Source organism: Corvus kubaryi, unplaced genomic scaffold (assembly GCF_017639235.1).
Source record: "Corvus kubaryi isolate FWS band 111438036 unplaced genomic scaffold, C.kubaryi_AGA036_p1.0 37383, whole genome shotgun sequence".
Taxonomy (NCBI): domain Eukaryota; kingdom Metazoa; phylum Chordata; class Aves; order Passeriformes; family Corvidae; genus Corvus; species Corvus kubaryi.
In genome coordinates, this window is record NW_024581125.1 from 2,620,582 (window position 1) to 2,638,541 (window position 17,960).

The 17,960-nt window shown below is 41.3% G+C and overlaps 1 protein-coding gene across 3 annotated transcripts in view; it reads right to left on the reverse strand.

Annotated features, from left to right (window-relative positions):
• The window catches only part of SPAG16 (sperm associated antigen 16), a 359,065-nt gene that overhangs the window by 92,300 nt on the left and 248,805 nt on the right, over positions 1 to 17,960 (reverse strand). For all 3 annotated transcript variants that reach the window (XM_042035377.1, XM_042035375.1, XM_042035378.1), the window contains one exon: positions 9,395 to 9,521. In XM_042035377.1, coding sequence (XP_041891311.1) covers positions 9,395 to 9,521 — 127 coding nt within the window. Of the gene's footprint in view, positions 1 to 9,394; positions 9,522 to 17,960 lie in introns of those variants that run through there.

Here is a 17,960-nt window from a genome sequence, read left to right on the forward strand (position 1 = left end):
TAGGAAGACTGAAAGTAAGGAGATTTAACCCTACTCCCCAAGAGCATGCTATCTCCAAGAGATAGCATCTCTACATAAAAGGTATTTTCATGAGTTGAAAGACAGGCAAAGAAATAAAGGAAGTTCATTCCAGAGGAAAAAACCCCAGAATAAACAAACAGCTCAAATATGCAAGTCAGGCATTGGAGGCTGTTTATAGAACTTCTTTCTATGCTTATTTTCCCATTCATCATTATGTGTAATATTTTGCCACAGAAAAAGAACGGGAATTAAAATACTTTCTTTAGTTGCCCAAAAGTTTCAATACAAAAACTCTTTCTGCCCAGGAAATGACCATGGGCTTGCTGGTGGGAGCCTTTACAAAAGGACAGGCAATATTTATGAGCAGTTTGAAGGTTTCCTAGTGAATATCCATCTGGAAAAAGTGGATGTGCAAGCTTTGCACTCTTTCTCTCTCTCTCATTCCTAGGTCAGTTACCTAATCCTAAAATTACATCCAATTTTCTCTGAGGAATAGCTCTGCATAAGTGTAAGTTAAATGCCTCAAAGGCACCTAAATCAGGATTTTCTTAGTAGTGGAACAGCCTTAAAACAAATTTAAATCATGCTTTCATGACAAAGGGGATTTTGTCTCAGGCTTCGAATTCCTTTCAAGGAAATGGGTTTATTTTGTACCCATGCAGGCTTGATAAAAGGAGGCTGCACATCCTGTGCTGGGAGCAATTGGTAGCATTTTTCCTTTTCAGCCAAGATGCTGCCAGGCAACTGCAGAGATGCTCTGAACTTTGTCTCACTCACCTCCTCCACCTGCCCCTTGAAATGCAAGCAGGACTCCCAGATTGGCCCATAGAAAATAACAAGCACTGCTAGGACATCTGTATGGAGATTATATTGTTAATCAATACATTTTGCATAGCCCCATGGATCACTTGTTATTGATGATTACGCGTTTTAGCTCCTGCGACAATTTGTCAATGAAATAAAAATAAAAAAAGGCTAAGGACAGCATACTTTTAATTCAAAGATGATCTCTTTCTTGAAAAGAGGTGCCACTTTCCAAGCGCTGAGAAGACCTAGCTCATGAATATATTCCATTTACCAAGCGGAAGAGCTGTTCAAGGAATCAAAACTTTCTTGGTAATCACAATACAGGTATCTGGAGGTGAATAATTTTATTTTAGACTTTGGTTACTTTTAAAAACGAATGTTGGAAAAAGAGCAACTTTGCTAAAAAGGTAAGTTTTGAGTTATTGAAAGTGTGTTATTCAAACTCAGCATAGACAGGCATAGTTTTTACCTCCACAAAGAAGAAAGTGAAATGCTGGTTATGGACAGTTATAAAGATTTCTTTTTTTTTACAAAACTGTCTGACATTTCATTTCCAAGTTTTAATCCAAAATATGAAATACTTTGCTTTTTAGGAGGGAAAAGAACAGTGGGTGAACAGACCAAATCCCCTAAATTATCCTTAAGTTTGAAACAACATACTTGAGTTATTTAGGCAGTCACAAGAACTACTTCTTTCTCCAAAGCACCCCAGCCCCTATGGACTCTTCCTTCTCTCTAAATGTTTGCTTCCCCTTAAACAGAACTGTCCAGTTCTTTGTTTTCCTAAGGGTGTTTTCTACACTCCCAACACAATTCTGCGTCAGCCCACAAAGCTCCCAGCTAACTGATGATTCTTGATTACTGATGAACTTACGTTTAATTTCGGCAGTGACAAAGATGCAAATGGCTGTCCCCTTGCAGATTCCCTGACTTATCCAGTCCTTGGCAGAGAATGCCACAGCCATTCCATCTTCCATATTTACCACATAGAAAGGACACAAAAATACCAAAGCAATATTCCAAAAATCCCTTTCTTTTATTACAGGCTATGAATGATGAATACAGTATTGACCCACTCTTTACATACAGATGCTGTAGTCAAAACACAGGACCTGGAGAGCTGTCGATATCTAAAAGGAGCTTTCATGGAAGAAAGGCTGTGATGACTTTCAGAGGTCCTTCGTCCCTGACTGTCTGCAGGAGTAAGTTAATCAGGAGATGAAGCTCTTGTATCTAAGCCAGGCTTGGGACAGAGCTGTGCAGTCTGAGTGAAAGTAAGGAGTTCTATTCTATCACTGTAAATACATTCAAAGGAGGAATTTGCTAATTGCAGTATTCTGTGAGCTGAAATTAATATAAACAATAAATATAAAATTGAATCCATGAACCTGGTAAAGTTACAAAAGCAGTAAATGCAAGAGATGAGATGTTAAATACATTATTATTTTAAGACCTGTGCCTAGTTAAAATGAGATTAGAAAAAAGCCAACTTCTTGCAAGCCATTCTAATTCAGTTTGTGGATAGCTGCTGGAGAATCAAAATTTTGGTCAGTTATGCCCCACTTGGGATGCATAAAGCTCCAGTTTTCAGCTCCTGTTAGTTTAATACAATGATGGCAAAAATCATGTGGACATTCCCTTCATTTACTCTTGGAACAAACAATTTGCTCATCACCATCTTTTGGCTGTCTGCCTGAACTGCTGAAACTGTTGCTTCTCCTTGAAGAATAATATTTAACCAGTCAGATAATAACCCAGTCAACCTGGGGTCCTCAAAAAAGCCCCTGTCAGGTCAATATATTGCTCTAATGAGGAACAACCCTGGCTTCCAGAACATTGTTTTGACATGGGGTGTCTGCAGGCAAGGGAGATGGGAATATTCAGGACTACAGCCTGTACTTGAAAAAGGCTGGCTCTATTAAACAGCTGTCCATCTCCTGGCACTCCAGGGAAGGAAGCATGCCCCTCTAACAAAGATGAAGGGAATATCAATGGGGCTAATCTCTTCCAAGTGCTCAGCGCTCAAAGCAATTGCCTGCAGTAGCACAGTCCCCACCCTCATTAGCTCAGCAAACACAGCCAGAGACAAAACACTATCTGCAACCAGGGCAAAAAATGTAAAATACAGGGGTTCCAAGCCACCTCCCTTTCCTTTCCAAAGGACAAATATTTCATACATTTTAAATTATGTCTGTACTGAAAATAAAGTCGTATATTTTAAGAATCCCTTTTCTTTCCCTTCCAGCACATTTAAATATTGTGGTGTTTGCTCGTATTGAAAAATGGTTATGACACAACAGAAATACTGCACAGCACAACTCTTCTCCTGATCAACAAAGGGGGAAAATTCATTGCCAGCTTTTTCCCTTTGGCAAACTGCAACAGTCAGAAATAAGGAGTGATAGTTTTATACCCCCACGAAACCAGGAGACAAAACAATCTGTCAATCAGCTTGTATTTGTGTAAGTCCAATCTACCCATTGCCTACAAATTAAAGAATTTTTATGGTCAGGAAAACAGATGTTGTGAATGAGAAAAAATGGCATACAGCAGCAGAGAGGGAAGGAGTGAGAATTATGAGACAAGGAATTACTGTTGAATAATTCAGTCTTCCAGCACATCCTTTTATTCCCATGATGACCATAGGAGTAATTAAGGATGGTCAACAGACGCTGTAAGCACTCCTCAGGGAAAGAGGTTGACAGGGACATCTTGTTGATCCGACTTCCCAGGCTAAGCAGCATGATCAGGGCTGGAAAATAGGTCACGGGTTGTGTAAACCAACTCACACCGCGCTGGAATCTCTCCAGGGAGCTCACTAATGGATTCACCAGTGCAAACACATGGGCTGGGCAGGCTACCTAGGGACAAAACATCAATATTGGGGCAGTGTCGAAGAGCACACAGTTGGGGCAACAGCATTTGCTCTGCCAAAGCAGGGATTTCAGCTTGAGGCACAAAGGACAAAACCTTTTTCCCAGTGTGGCTGAGGTGAACCAGCCCACCAGTACTCCCTCTATCCAAGGTATCACTTTTGAAAATCATTGGCTTGTATAAAAACACCTTGGTCAACAAACGGATCTGAAAGTTTATCTCCCACCCATCAGTTTAAAGTTGGGATGCACATTCAGACATGGATCAAACATGTTATCACAGGCTTTAAGAGAAGTTTTATAAAGGGATACTCAAGTTGAGACTGAAGAGAAATACAAAAAGAGAGGGATGGACAAGACAAAGGAGAAATGGAGAGCCACCACTGCTTGAAACTTGCCAGCGTAAAGCAAAAGGACTGACTTTGGTGGTCAGCCCTATTCCCTTTTGGAAGGAAGGGGAGTGTTCCCTGACTACTATTTGGCCAGTTTCTGCTGGGGACAGAGGAGGCACACACAGATCAGACACACAGCCCTGACACAGCACTTGGACATGAGCTGAAGCCAAGAAGAAAGTGAAGATGAGCTAAAAGTGCTGATTACCAAATAATAAATGGAGAAGTAAGATATGCAGGTGGCTGCATTTGTGCTCATTAAGCAAAACCTGTGAGAATGTGGATCAATTATATTTAAAAGAAACAGACCATGTGAATCTTTGGTTTGTACAGAAAAGTGTGTGTAGGGACGCAGGGAAAACACTCAGCTCTTGGAGTGCTGACCATAGCAATGCAAACGGTTCTGAACGGACAGACATTAAGCAATTCCTGATGGGAACAAGGACAGGAACAAGTGATGTACAAGTACAAATAGACCTGAGAAAAGCCTGAATGAGAAGCAAAGCAGGCAGCAAAGTAAGTCTTAATTCTCTATGTAAAGAGCAAACGTTTCCAAGACTTGAAAGATGTGCTCCAAAACCATGGCTTGGTCACCTTGCTGTCCTGTCAGGAGGAGCTATAGCACCGTAGCAAGTCTGAACTGATTAGTGAAAAGGTAAGTGCCAGGACAAATCCAGAGAATTATACTCCTCCTTGCATCCCCTGTTGCTGAACCAAAGGAACTGGGATGATGGGGCACAGCCCACAGTGAAAACAAGGCAAGAAGAAACCAGGAAGGGGGAAGGAGAGATGTTTGGCTCATGCTGAGACTGGGGAAGGGGGAGAAAAAGCACTTACTTTGACAATTGTTTAATTCTTCATGTTTTGTTTTTTCTCAATTCCCAGAATCGGAAGGTTGCGTTAATTGGCAAGAACTTCAATCAAGTAAAAATTACCCAAGCTGAGGCTGGATTGCCTGCGACAGCACATACATAGTCAGAATTGAGACAGGAACTCAGGCATTGAACCACAAGGGGAAAAGCACCCTAAGGAATGAATTGATGTTATCAAGTAATCTGCCTTGGAGATTAAAGAACACAGAGCAATAAAGTGTTGTAATGAAAAAAGCTTTTGAGTCAGAAATGGGAGGCACAGGGAAAAACACACATTAATGTCAGCACATAATTGCTCTATGTGGACAAAATCAGATGCCTCTAAAAAGATTACTGCTAAGTTCTGTGCTAAAGGATTCTTCTCCCATCAAGCGTGACTTTAACTGTAATCAAAAGGGAGACAAATACAAACAGCAAGTTTCAGAAACTGCAAAACAAGTGGGATAAAAGGTAAAGATCTTGTCATGCTCCAGTTCTATTTATAAGAGGTCACAGTGGCAATAGTCACCTCCTGAGATCTGCAAGTTGCAGGGGCACCCACTGCCAATTCAGCCTCTCACTCCAAAATACACTGTAGGCTTCCCAGCAAAGGAGAGCTCCTTCCATCCTAGCAAACTCTCCACCCTACCAAGATGAAGCTTTATCTCCTCAGTGCCACTTACGGGGTATCAATTAACCAAAAATGTGAAGGAAAGGAGGAAAGAAGGAGAAAGGACAGACACCTGGCTCTGTCATCTTAACACCAGCTTGTCTTTGCAGTCAATACACCAACCAAAAACTGAGGAAATGAAAGAGAAAATTGAGAGGGCACCCCACTGCAAGATCGATTTGCAAGGACTACATCTGCCAGTTCTGTTCTGAGCACATAAATTGTTACCAGATTAGGGATGTGAAAACTGTAATTTTGGAACTTTACCTGATGTCTCAATATCAGTGGAAATTCTAACCATCTGAACTCTAACGTCCATGCCCCCATCCCTGTGGGGATTGCTTGTGGCTTTAACATTATCAGTTATAGCCCAAATAATGTCAAGTGCAAATATTAACAATGCTCCAGCAATGACATCCCAGAAATCCTGTCAATAATTCTGTGTTCAGTAAAAGGGTGGGCAATGTAGAGAAGAAAATTTGTCTCTGCTATTTCACACCAAAAATGACTGCAGAGGAACAGCAAACAACTGCCACCCATTGGACCATTGTCCGTCTCGTGGTAATGGTCCTGGGTGATGTGTAATTAAGCAAATCAAGCTTGCTTTTAGAGATCAACACTGAGCAGTTGCCCTGACCCCACCATGGCTGACAGTGGTACCATCTGTTCACTGTCACTGTGTCTCCTGCATCCCTAGAATTGTTGTCTCCTAAAATAAACCACTTGTATCACAAGATAATCTTGATCCTGCCATTTCTCAGCTTTCACATTCATTTACAGCTTTTACATTCTTTTAAACTACTTTTCCTCAGAATAAGACATGCAACTCTAGCCTTTGGGGATGGTCAGAGGTATGGTAAGGTTATTGGTCATGCTGAGAGCAACACAGCCCAGCCTGGATGGAAGCAGCTTAAATGTTAACACCTCACTGTATCTCCAGAGCTCAGAATAAAGCAGTGCATTTTTCCAAATATTATTTGCTTGCCCTTGGCCTTACTGTAACTGCTCTTGATTTTGGATTGTTGCTGTGAAGTGGGGCTTGTTTGGTTTGTTTGTTTTAATGTGCTGTGATAACAAATAAATACATCATAGCATATAAGATGGAATCTTCTGCACCTTCTCTTACATATGCAATGCTGTGTTATGATTAATCTTATTTACATTTTCTAAACAGCAACTGGAAACACAAAAGGTGATGACAAGAGGGTGCTCCAGGGATGCATGAATGCTACCCAGGAATATATGCACACAGAGATGCTGGTTAACTTGCACATAAAAAAGTAAAAGTGAATTTAGTTTAACAATCAGTTATGCTGTGGTCCATGTTGCACAGTAACTCTGGTCAGCCATTCACAACACGCAGAATTCAAAGGACATGTTATTTGTGCACAATATCAGAAAAAATTCTGATATTAAACACAATATTGAAGAGCATTACCCCCAGTAGGCTGAGTCCCAGGCAGGTCCATCACCACCTCTCACTGAAAGATCATGAGCTTTTTTCAGAAAGAGCAGGGCAAAGCAGAAAATCCCCATGAAGTGCAATGGTAATTACTAATGTAGTTATTTTCTCCTCATTCACAAGTATGGAAAAGTCCACCTTTAAGCTGAGCTAAAGAGAAGCTGAGGCAGAGTGCAGCTAAAGCAGAAAGATTTATACACAACTTTTGTCACTAACATCTGAGTGTGCCTCTGATAAAGCAGGAAATGGCTTTAGACTGCTATTCAACTAACAATGCTGGTCAGGCATTTAGGCCCCGAATAGCAATTGGATCACTGGAGCCAGCAAGGCCCATCCCCAAAAATGCCATCGGGAGAACCCCGGTAACTCACAAACTCCTCCTTTGGGAAGCACCTCCCACCTGGTGCATGTCATACCCACAAAGGTAGCAGCACTTAGAAACAAAAGGTAAGATGTGCTTGTCTACACTACATTTGCAAAGATAATTACTTGAAAACAATACAAAGGAAAGCAAAACAAATTATTCCATTAGCCAGGGCCTTCTTATCTCCGACCTCAATCTCGTTTGCTGATACCACCAAACTTTTCATAAACCTCTTCTATCATTATTAGCTTTAATTTAAATAATTATTGGGCAGAAGAAAAAAACCTGCTCAACCATGGCTCTCTAATCTAGTAATGAAATCCACCTGTAAGAGCTGAACAATTTGTGTCTCTGACTATTAATGCAGTCAAGTATTTTGCACTGGGTGATGTAACATCAGCTGGAGACACTGAGGGAAACAGCTGGAAATTGAGCCATGTTTTGATAAGGAAAATCAACCCAAGCTGCTCCACTAGCAGAGGTCCTGAGTGAGGCAGATGTCCCATTCCCAACAGGCTGTTAAACACAGGATATATTTTATCTAGTCTATCCCTCTTGCAGCAGGTACTGCATGTCTCAGCCAGGTATCTGCCGATCTTCAGCCAGCTGGAATTCCATCCTGTTGCATTCTGCCTCTCTGTGACCATCCACCCAATTTGATAGCTCTGTTGTGTGGTGACTCCTGCAGAGAAAATTCTGGATTTTGTCCAAATGATGGAAAAATGTGCCCATTTAGATTACCTGAAGCTGATAACCTTTCTAATGGAAAGTTCCCATCTGGCAGAAACACTGCAACTGCATTTTTCAGGGATGTGGTTCCTCTGCAAATGACCCAACATTATACACCAGAAACTAAGATGCAAAACTTCTTCAAAACCTCCTGAACAAAAAAATGAGCTCTTATTCCAAATTACACACATAAATACAATAGTGGTTAAACTTGTCTTTGGGAAACTGTCCAAAAATGGACAGTGTCAATGCATATTTTCTCCCTTGGAAAATGCAAGTACCTTATTTAATGATACAGCAGAGAGATCCATGAAATCACTACACAAATAATACGGAATTTGATGTGAAAGTTTTCTGCCAAGTGACTCAATATATTGATTCTATGCATTCCGCAGTATGTAGGTCATTATGACAAAACACCATCCTATTATTTTTCTTTAATGATTCCTTATTATCTCTCATATTCTATCAAAGATTTATGTTTTATGAACATATAATGCAAATGTATACTTATTTTTCAATGTGCCTATATATATATTATGTTATATATTACTGTATTATATCATGTTACACTAGCTTTGAGTAAAACCATTTCCTAAGATAGGATCTAATTCTGTGCTGCAACATGAATGCTTGTCTGTGCTTTGGAACTGAAGATTATTTTAAAACAAAAATATTTTAGAATAGCTCCTCTTCAAATGAAAATGCAGTGCGCACTCACAGTATTGCTGACATGGTACTACATGGTTGATGATGAAAAATAACTGGTCAATTCAGTTCCTGGTGCCTAGTAAGCCACCCTGTCAGCCCAATGAAATTCTGAGGACTTTGTAAGACTGGTTATGAAATGCAACTCCAGAATTGGCAAATAAAAGAACAAACAGTAATGGAGAATAAACATTACTGGAACACAGGCACTCTCACTAAGCTTTTTACCCACAATGATCACTTCTGTATTTGATGTAATACTGTTGCAATTAATTGTATTCTTTGTTATCGTGCATTTTTCATTTTATATAAATGGAGCAGTAGTCCAGTTTGGCAGTTTAGCCCACAGAAGACAAATGTATTGCTCACTGGCACAACCAGGCATTTCTTCGAAATTAACACATCTGTGTTGCTTTACACATGTTATCTGGCTTCAGGACTAGAGAGAGATGAGAGAGATTTCAAAACAAACCTCAAACCTTGTCTTAGGGGGGAAAAAGTTGTTTTAGAACCCTACCAGAGCGATCAAAGGCGACCTGGTTGGCAGGATGGGGACCTGCATCGATGGATAGAATAGGGACCAACTTGCGCATGTCCCAGAGCTTCATCACGCCGGAGGAGTCACAGGAAGCAATCGTATCCCCCTGCCAAAGATGGAAACAAAATCAAGGCATTGCTCTGTACTTCTGCCAATATCAAAGCCTCTGGTACAGGGCTGGGCAGCCAGACACAGCAACTGTATTTAAATAAACAAATAAATAAGCTGTTAAATGTGAGGTTATCACAGCCTCTTATCAGCTCTGTTGGCTTGAATAGCAACAAGACAACGTGACTTCTAAAGAGACCAGCTCAGGAGAAACTGCAAGTACAGAAAGAGAAAAGAGGTCATCCTAAATTCTGATACCAGTGTCCCCTAAGAATATGCCTTGTGGGTCTTTTCTTCTCACGCAGCCACAGGATTGGCCCTTTAGCCCTGATTTTAAATTTGGCTACTCATGTTTTCCATGTGAAGCGTAAGATGAGAGCAGAACAGACACTCCTTCCCTGCCGTGTTTTCCAGAGCCACACTAAAGGCAACTCCCCATTCACTTAAGAGTTGCACTGGATGATCCTTCTGGGTCCTTCCAGCTCAAAATATTCTGTGATTCTGTGCGAAACTCCCTCCTTTCAGTGAGCCAGAAGCATGCAGGGACTATGCACGGAAAGACAGCAGGACCATGTTCCCCATGCCTCTGCTCAATATTAACTAAAACAAAAAAAAACCTCACAAAAACCCCCTACTCTAAAAAGAGTCCTTTGAACATGAAACATATAAATAAATGCAAAAATCAAAGAAGACAGAGTAAAGGATGCCCAAACATAACTTTTTTTAGCTAATTCCTCCCACTAGAACAGAATGAACCACCCAGCTACCCATGTAGAAACATTTACTTTTCATTTTAACCTCCTAAATAGAGATTCAAATCCCTAAAGCAGCTCAGCTGGTGTGCACTCAGTTATCAACGTCTTTTCCAATTTATGCCAGTGCACGATTAGATTAAAGAATATTGTTTGGAAGGGGAATCACAATGGTACGGGACTGAAAATCAGGTGAAACACGGGTCAGATACTGCATCCATGATTTTTTTAAAAAATTGATTTATTTTTTATATCTTCCACATAAATAGTACCTACAATAATGTGTGGTGTTTTCTAGCAAATAGAGGATTTAAGATCTTAAAATATCCATCAGCTTCTCAACTAGAAACTAATGGCTTGCAAAACACTACCCTGGTGTAAATATAATGAAATCTTTAGGTTAATTTGGAGGAGATCTAAATGTCAAAACTCCATTCTGGCTTGTTACAGGGACTAATACAGAGTTAACACCAAGAAACAAAGTAATCATTGCTTGGAGAATTCAGCAGCCAGGCTCTCAGCACATGCTGTTTTGCAGAAAAATGTCAGTAACCAGAACTACACCCCGCCCAATACAGTGGTGCTGAGCATCATGGCTCTGCCGAACTGTCTCACCACCTGTGCCCACTGAATTCCCCTTCATTTCATCTGGCTCCTCCCAGCAAATTCAGCCTGTACAAAGGATGAGGGCAAGCAGGCTGGTCGGGAAACAAACAACAAAAAACTCCAAAATAAAACAACTACACTCCAAATTGTTGTATGGCTTGAATTGGATCTCAAGAAAGCAAATTTTTAATGGGTGGGAAAAAAAACCCCATCATCACGGATAAGAGACTTGAAGAGTCATCAAATCCAGTCCCTTATTCTTACAAGCAGTGTTTTCATACACTTGCTGTGTTACAAGTACTAAATTCCACATTAGCAGCAATTCCCCCATCCACCCCATGCTGCTGATCTAAAGCAGCCCATGAGTACAATAGGAGTATAAAACTCCTTGTTCCCACGCAATCTGTATCCTTTAGGTTAAATACAAGTGGGTTTTTGCAGCAAAACTCCTCCCTTCTTGCCTGTCCCTGATGCATTTTGATTAGTGTGCCATCCACATCCCACCTGAACACTATTTTCTTGGACTATAAAAAATTAGCTCTTCCTTCTCTCCCCCCCACCCTTTCCAGATAGCATTGAGCCTGGATTAATTACACATGTACCCATTGCTGATGTTTATAAAGCAACTCCTGCCAAACTGATCACCAATTTAGGAATGATCTGACTTTCAGAGGGGTTAGAGATGCACATCTCAGCTGAGCAGAGGTGTTGGTGGAGCTGGCACACAGGAGTAATTACAGACTGGGATGTCTCCTTTCCTTAGGTCATTACCCATCACTTCAGTAAAAGGAACAGGAAATGAGTATGTGAGTACAAAGATCCCTCCATTCCCCAGCATAAATACTTGGCTTCTGGACCAGCTCTTCACACTTCACCAGCCTCTCTTTTCACCTTCTGCAAAGATTTTATCCATCTCCATCAATGGCCCACTTAGGACATCACCAGCATCCTTTATACCTGTTATTTCATGTCCTTTAATATGACTTCAATACATGATTGCATTTTACTCTGGATTTCTTCCTATCCAGAGAGACATTTTAACAAAAAATTACTTTGGAGTGTGAGTGTGTGAGTGGTATTTTTGGTTTGGTTTAGAGCAATGTGTACCTTCACACTTGTTTTGTATGTGTTCAGTACACTTCAGTTCAATAAATGCTGCTTAATTACAGCTTTGGTAGCTCAGCAGTTCTGACCCAGATCAATGGCCAGCCCACCTGGGTGAGACTGGACATAATCCACTCAGGGTAGTTATACAAGACACTCCCAGTGGGTGCTCTCTGACTCCTCCTTGTGCCATCTACAGTTGCACCCATGGATTTTCAATAAGACATTTCTCTTTTGAGTAACAGCATGGCCCAGCTGATAGATCATAACAGCTCTGAGAATGAGTCCCGGGAACAGGTATTATGCAAACATCGATCAGAGACAGTCCCTGCTGCAAAGTGACTGCAACTGTAGAGCTGACTTTGACCTTCCACTGGCCCTGACTCGGGGATCATTACTAGTGGCATAATTTTCAGGAAAACACTCTAATGTATTACAGGTTTTCCCTTCTATTCATTAATTTTGCTGCAGTAGCCAGCACACCATAAGAGAAGACCCATTCCCCGCTTTCTCGCAATCTTGCCATCCCATTTTCTGCCATGTTTATTTTCCCCCATTGCTACTACAGACCCCTAAGGTAAACAAACCTCCTCTCTGGCAGGAATTTGTGTAAAATCCCACTGTTTGTAGGTGCCAGATACACTGCACCACCCTAACTCGTTCTGGGCTCAGTCAGTCAGAGCCTGGTGCTAATAACACCAAGGTTGTGGTTCAATCCCTGCATGGGCCACTCACTGAAGAGCTGGACTCGCCGATCCTTGTTGGTCCCTTCCAATCCAGATTATTCTGTGATTTGGTGATTTGTGGCCACAGAAAGGATGAACCCCTGATCCTTGAATAGCAGCAGTGCTAGAGAAACCTGCTCTGGTAGTACCATCCCATGTGCCACATGCTGGGTGACCTAGAGAAGATGGTCCTGCTCCAAAGGGTTAGGACATTCTCTTAGTAGCAAGTATCAACCAGTTCTTGCTGTCACAAGTCTGCAGACATTTTAACAACTTCCTCCCAGAGGCCTGGTAAAATGCAACACCCAGCAGTGTATTTGGCCTGATTTCTGTGATTAGACAGCACACCTCATCTGGAAACAGAAGGAAGAAAACACAGGGTTCTGGTGGCAACACATCAACACACACAAACAAGTATTTGATCAACCTCGACACACTCTGCCCACAGACTTATTACTAAATGCATTAATTATCACTGATCCCAAGGCAGCTGCTACACTAAGAACATCACATAATGATTTTGTTAGTGAGCTGGCTATCACACTTCATCACTCCTTCACTCTATTCCACACCTTATCCAAATCAAGTGAGCTGGAGATGGGGGTAACAACTTTTCAATAGGAAGAAATAAACCAGGAATGTAACCAAGCTGAAAGATTATTTGGAGCTACACACCATTCAAAGAAAAATAAAAGGATAAGTCATATGTTAAATGAACTCATTTCCATTTGGCCATGGGCCATTTTCAAAAGCTTTTAAGGCGGAATCACTTTGAATTCTCCTGTGAGCTTTTGGCTTTTTCATCCCTGTTTACAGTTATTATTTTAGTCATTCATAGACGAACCCCCTGCCTTGCTCATGGTTTTCTTCTTCTTGTTTCTTGCCACACTAAAGTCTTTTTTACGATGTGTTTTGGATGCTGTATTTTACTGAACAGCATGGTGGACCATCAGGGCTTGACTGATTTCCTACATGTAAAAGGACGAGACAACGAGTTGCAAGGAGAAGAGAAACAGAATCTGCAAAAGCAGATTCCCCTTGTTCTGATTTGCATTTACACCACATTTGCTGCTGCTCAGCCCAGTTCCATTAGCTCCTTTAATCAGAGAGCATGATTCTATAAAACTGGTCAGACTTGCTGCCTACTCTACAGAATCACGCTGGTACTGTTTCATGTGTGCACGCTGGAGTAATTGAAGAATTTATACAAGGATTCAATTAGTTTGCATTCAAAGACTGGCTCTGTTCCAGGCTCCACTTAAAGGACTTTGCAAGTCCTTTAATTGCCTTCACAGTTCCACCCTCCACTCTTTACCTTCCTGCCAACTTAATGAACAGCTTTATATTCCAGAATACCTCCCATTAAAGTGGACACGCTCAGCTCCGTATACATCACAATCCCAATCTCAACTGGCACTTGCAAACAAACCAAATAATTGTTACATCAGGAATTAACGAATTTATTTAGTTTCCAGGAAGTTTTTAAAATCTATTTCCTTCTGCTCTTTTTTTAAAAAATAAGTTTTTTCTTCTGAATATTAATGATTAGCAGTGGGACTAATCACCAGGTACACTTTAGGTAAATATTCCCTGAAAACTGCTGTGTTCACACCAGTGAGAAGGATAAAAATCTCCGTAATTATGTCTCTTGCTTATAAACACACCTCTGGATTTATTGCTGAAAGATCAATAATACATGAACCACATGAAGTTGCTTTATCTAATTTAGATTGCAGTAAACTCCTCCCAGGAGTATCCTCTTTACAGTTTATTTCTGAAGGCAGGTCAGTTGTTGTTTCATCACCTTTTGCACATATTTTTAAACAGGTAAAATAGTGACTGAGCAGCAACTCATTTTCACTATGACAAGTTCACTGCTTTGCAATCCTCTGTTTTCAGGACAGATGCAGCTGGATGAGGTGTATTTTAGGGGACTCCTACAACGACTTTGACATTTTCATCAGCCCCAGTGGCAACCCCTTGGCAGATCCAAGGTAGGACCCTTCCCAGCTAGAAAGCAGCTTGATTACTTCCCCTTTCCACTCCTGGGAATCTGGCTGAGCTCTGGCATGACAAAGGGTGGATGAGTTTCTTACTGGTTTCACCAGTCTCATTCCCAGTCTCTGAACCCAGCAATAGGAGTTTGTTCTGTGATCACAAAGCTGGTGGGAACTCCTCGCCATTAAGTGCCAGTAGGCAAAGTGGCCACATGAGGAGCAGCTGCCTCAAACGCAGAGGCTCCAATAATCTGCATTTCTAAAGTGCTCCCTGTGGGACACATCCTAAATCACTTAACTGTACCCCCATTTTATACACGTTCAAGTGAGTGTTATTAAGAGGAGTCATTACCTCCCACATTTACAGCGTGAAGCACATCAGAAACCTGAGGAGTTATTACCTCAGGACTTGTTGCAATTGCAACTTGTTGCAAAAACTAGATACACTCAATAAAAATAATGAGACACACAGGCAAGGCATTCAGAGCCCTGTCCCTGTGCTACCCCATCCCACTTTGGAGCAGCAGCGAGCAAGGGTAGAGGGACCCCAAGAGAATCCAGGCAGGGGTGGGTGAATCTGCTGTAGTGGTTACGGGGAAAAAGACTTTAATGTCCAATTAATCCAAATGAATTATGTAAAATATGATAAAGATGGAGGAAAAAATATGCAGATGCAGTCCATTATTAGACTAATGACTAATCAATCACCACCCATTTTTGAAATATCATGCTTAAATCATCCCAGTTTCAAATGAAAATAGCATCTTCTTAGAAAGACATGGAATCACTTAGCCTGGCAAAAGTACAGAGTGACACTGATTACACTTTCAAAGTACAGTGGTCTATTTTTAACAATTATTTTCATCAAGAGTGGGGGGAAAGCAGTGATTAAGGGTTATTAACAGGCAGAGCCAGTGCTTTCCCATCTGCTTTTTTCCTACCTTTGTCCTTTTATAGTTTTGAGATCTGCACTGTGATCAAAGTTGCGAAGGACCATTTATATTTCAGAGCAACTGAAAACCCAGAGCTCATTAAACTGGGGTTTGGCCCTCACTCCCAGTGACATTTTTTACAGCTTTGAATAGACAGGAACTGGTGAGACACCAGCTCTTGTGGGGGAAAGAAGAATCCAAAGTATTGATGCAAAAACAATCATCTCAAAGCTTCACTGTTTGTTCCTACAGAACTCCTCCAACTCTCTTAGCAGTGGTCAATGAACGATTGATTTTGCACTGAGTAGAACTGGTAAAACTTGACCCAAGAAGGTGGCTCTTGTTGCTTTCAGAGCATATAGAGACTCAGAACATCCCTTGTGTCCTCCAAAGGAGGAGCTCCACTAAAAGTAATCCATGGGAATGGCAGAACTTTGTTGCAGCACAGTTTCCAATTCTACTGGCTTTCAAAATAATCATGGATCACGGGTCTCTAGTTTGTGTACACGCACTCTGCAGGCTTTCCTCTTGCTGCGTGAAATGGGGGGAATCTCTCTTCCCTTTGTCACATCAAGTAGCAGGAAGTGCCTGGTGGTGTGTTTGAGGAGCACAACACATGCTAGGATTGCAGAAACCCTTTGCATAAATTTACATAAGAAACCACTGCACTCCCTGCAGAGTTACTGCTCACAGTAGTTGACATTGCACTTGAAACAGTGTTGCAAAGGGAGCAATAGCTTTTACAGAGAGATTTAAAATAATCAATTTTGTTTTTTCCTTTCTAACCATCAAAGAAGAGTCTGAATTCTGGGAGCTGTGCAGTGAGAGGAGGTGAATGATAATTGCCATTACTGCCTCTTCTCTGCATTTTTGAGAGATACCATGACTAAAGTGAAGTTAGGGGCCATCATTACCTGATTAGACACTCCTGAGAGCAATAAGCATAAAAAATTCCTGGGCTACACCATGTTTGTGCACAGGGATTTTATCACCATTCAGTTCCAAATGTGAAAACTCGGTACTATTCACTGCAGTAATGTTAAAATACAGATGTAATACTTTCTTAAATTCATAAATTAGAATTAGTGGCAAGAGATCTACTGCTGAAATGAAAAACTGTTCATTTTAAAATGAGAGCATCTAAGTCACTGAAAGAAAATGAGTGTCACTAAAGTACATGTGCTTTTTTTAAAGAGAAACCACCAACGGAACACATAAAATCATGGAATCATGATTTTATGGAAATCATGGAAACAGACCTCTAAGATCACCGAGTCCAACATAATATTTGGCTCTTTATCTTGTCTTTGGGTGTTTAGTAAGGGGAACTAAATGCATAAAGAAAAAATATCAACAATATTAGAAATGTATTCACAGAAGCTTACCCAATTCTGAACTCCAGTAAGTGTAAGAATCTTTCTCACAGTTTCAATGTATTTCAGGTGAAAGAATGATCAGTACAACAAATCTCATCCCATTATTTTGAGAACTACTTCACAAAAAACCAGCTAAATATCTGTGGTGGTCTGACCCTGCTGGGTGCCAGGTTTCCCCCAAACCCACTCTATGATTTCCTGCCTTAGCTAGACAGGACAGAAATAGAACAAAAGGTTTGTGGGTTGGGATAAAGACAGGAAGACACCACTCACCAAGCACTGTCACAGACAAAGCAGACTTGACTGGGGAAAAAAAAAAAATTTAATTTACGTAGGAGACCGAAGGAATGGTTAAGAGGCTCAAAACAACCAGGTGGGAAGTGGGGGGGAAACGAGATAAGCTCTGTCTCTTTCTTCTTCTTCTCAAGATATACTGTAAGCCAGACTGAAAAATTCCAGTCAATGCCTTCTGAAGTGCCTTGTTGTGACTGGGTAAGTCAAAGTTTGTGAAGTGCCTTACTCAGTCTAGATGTTGTTTTAAAATTTGCCCAGTACCTTATTCTACCTTAATGTTCTAAAGTTTGCAAGTCAAAGTTTGTTACTGCATCTCCTGAGAATTTTGTTGTTTCTCCCATGCACTGCCCAGATTAAATCCAACCACCTTTCACTGAGCCCACTGAGCGGGACAGAGCATTAAACCCTCACCATCCCCACTGCCCTCAAAGCCCTCATGGTCCCCATTGCTCTCACAGACCCCACAGTCTTCACCACCCCATAACCCTCACAGCCCTCACAGACCCCACAGCCCTCACAGTCCCTACAGGCCCACAGCCCCCACAGCCCTCACAGACCCCACAGCCCTCAGAGCCTTCATAGCCCCTACAGCCCTCAGAGCCTTCACAGCCCTCACAGACCCCACAGCCCTCAGAGCCTTCACAGCCCTCA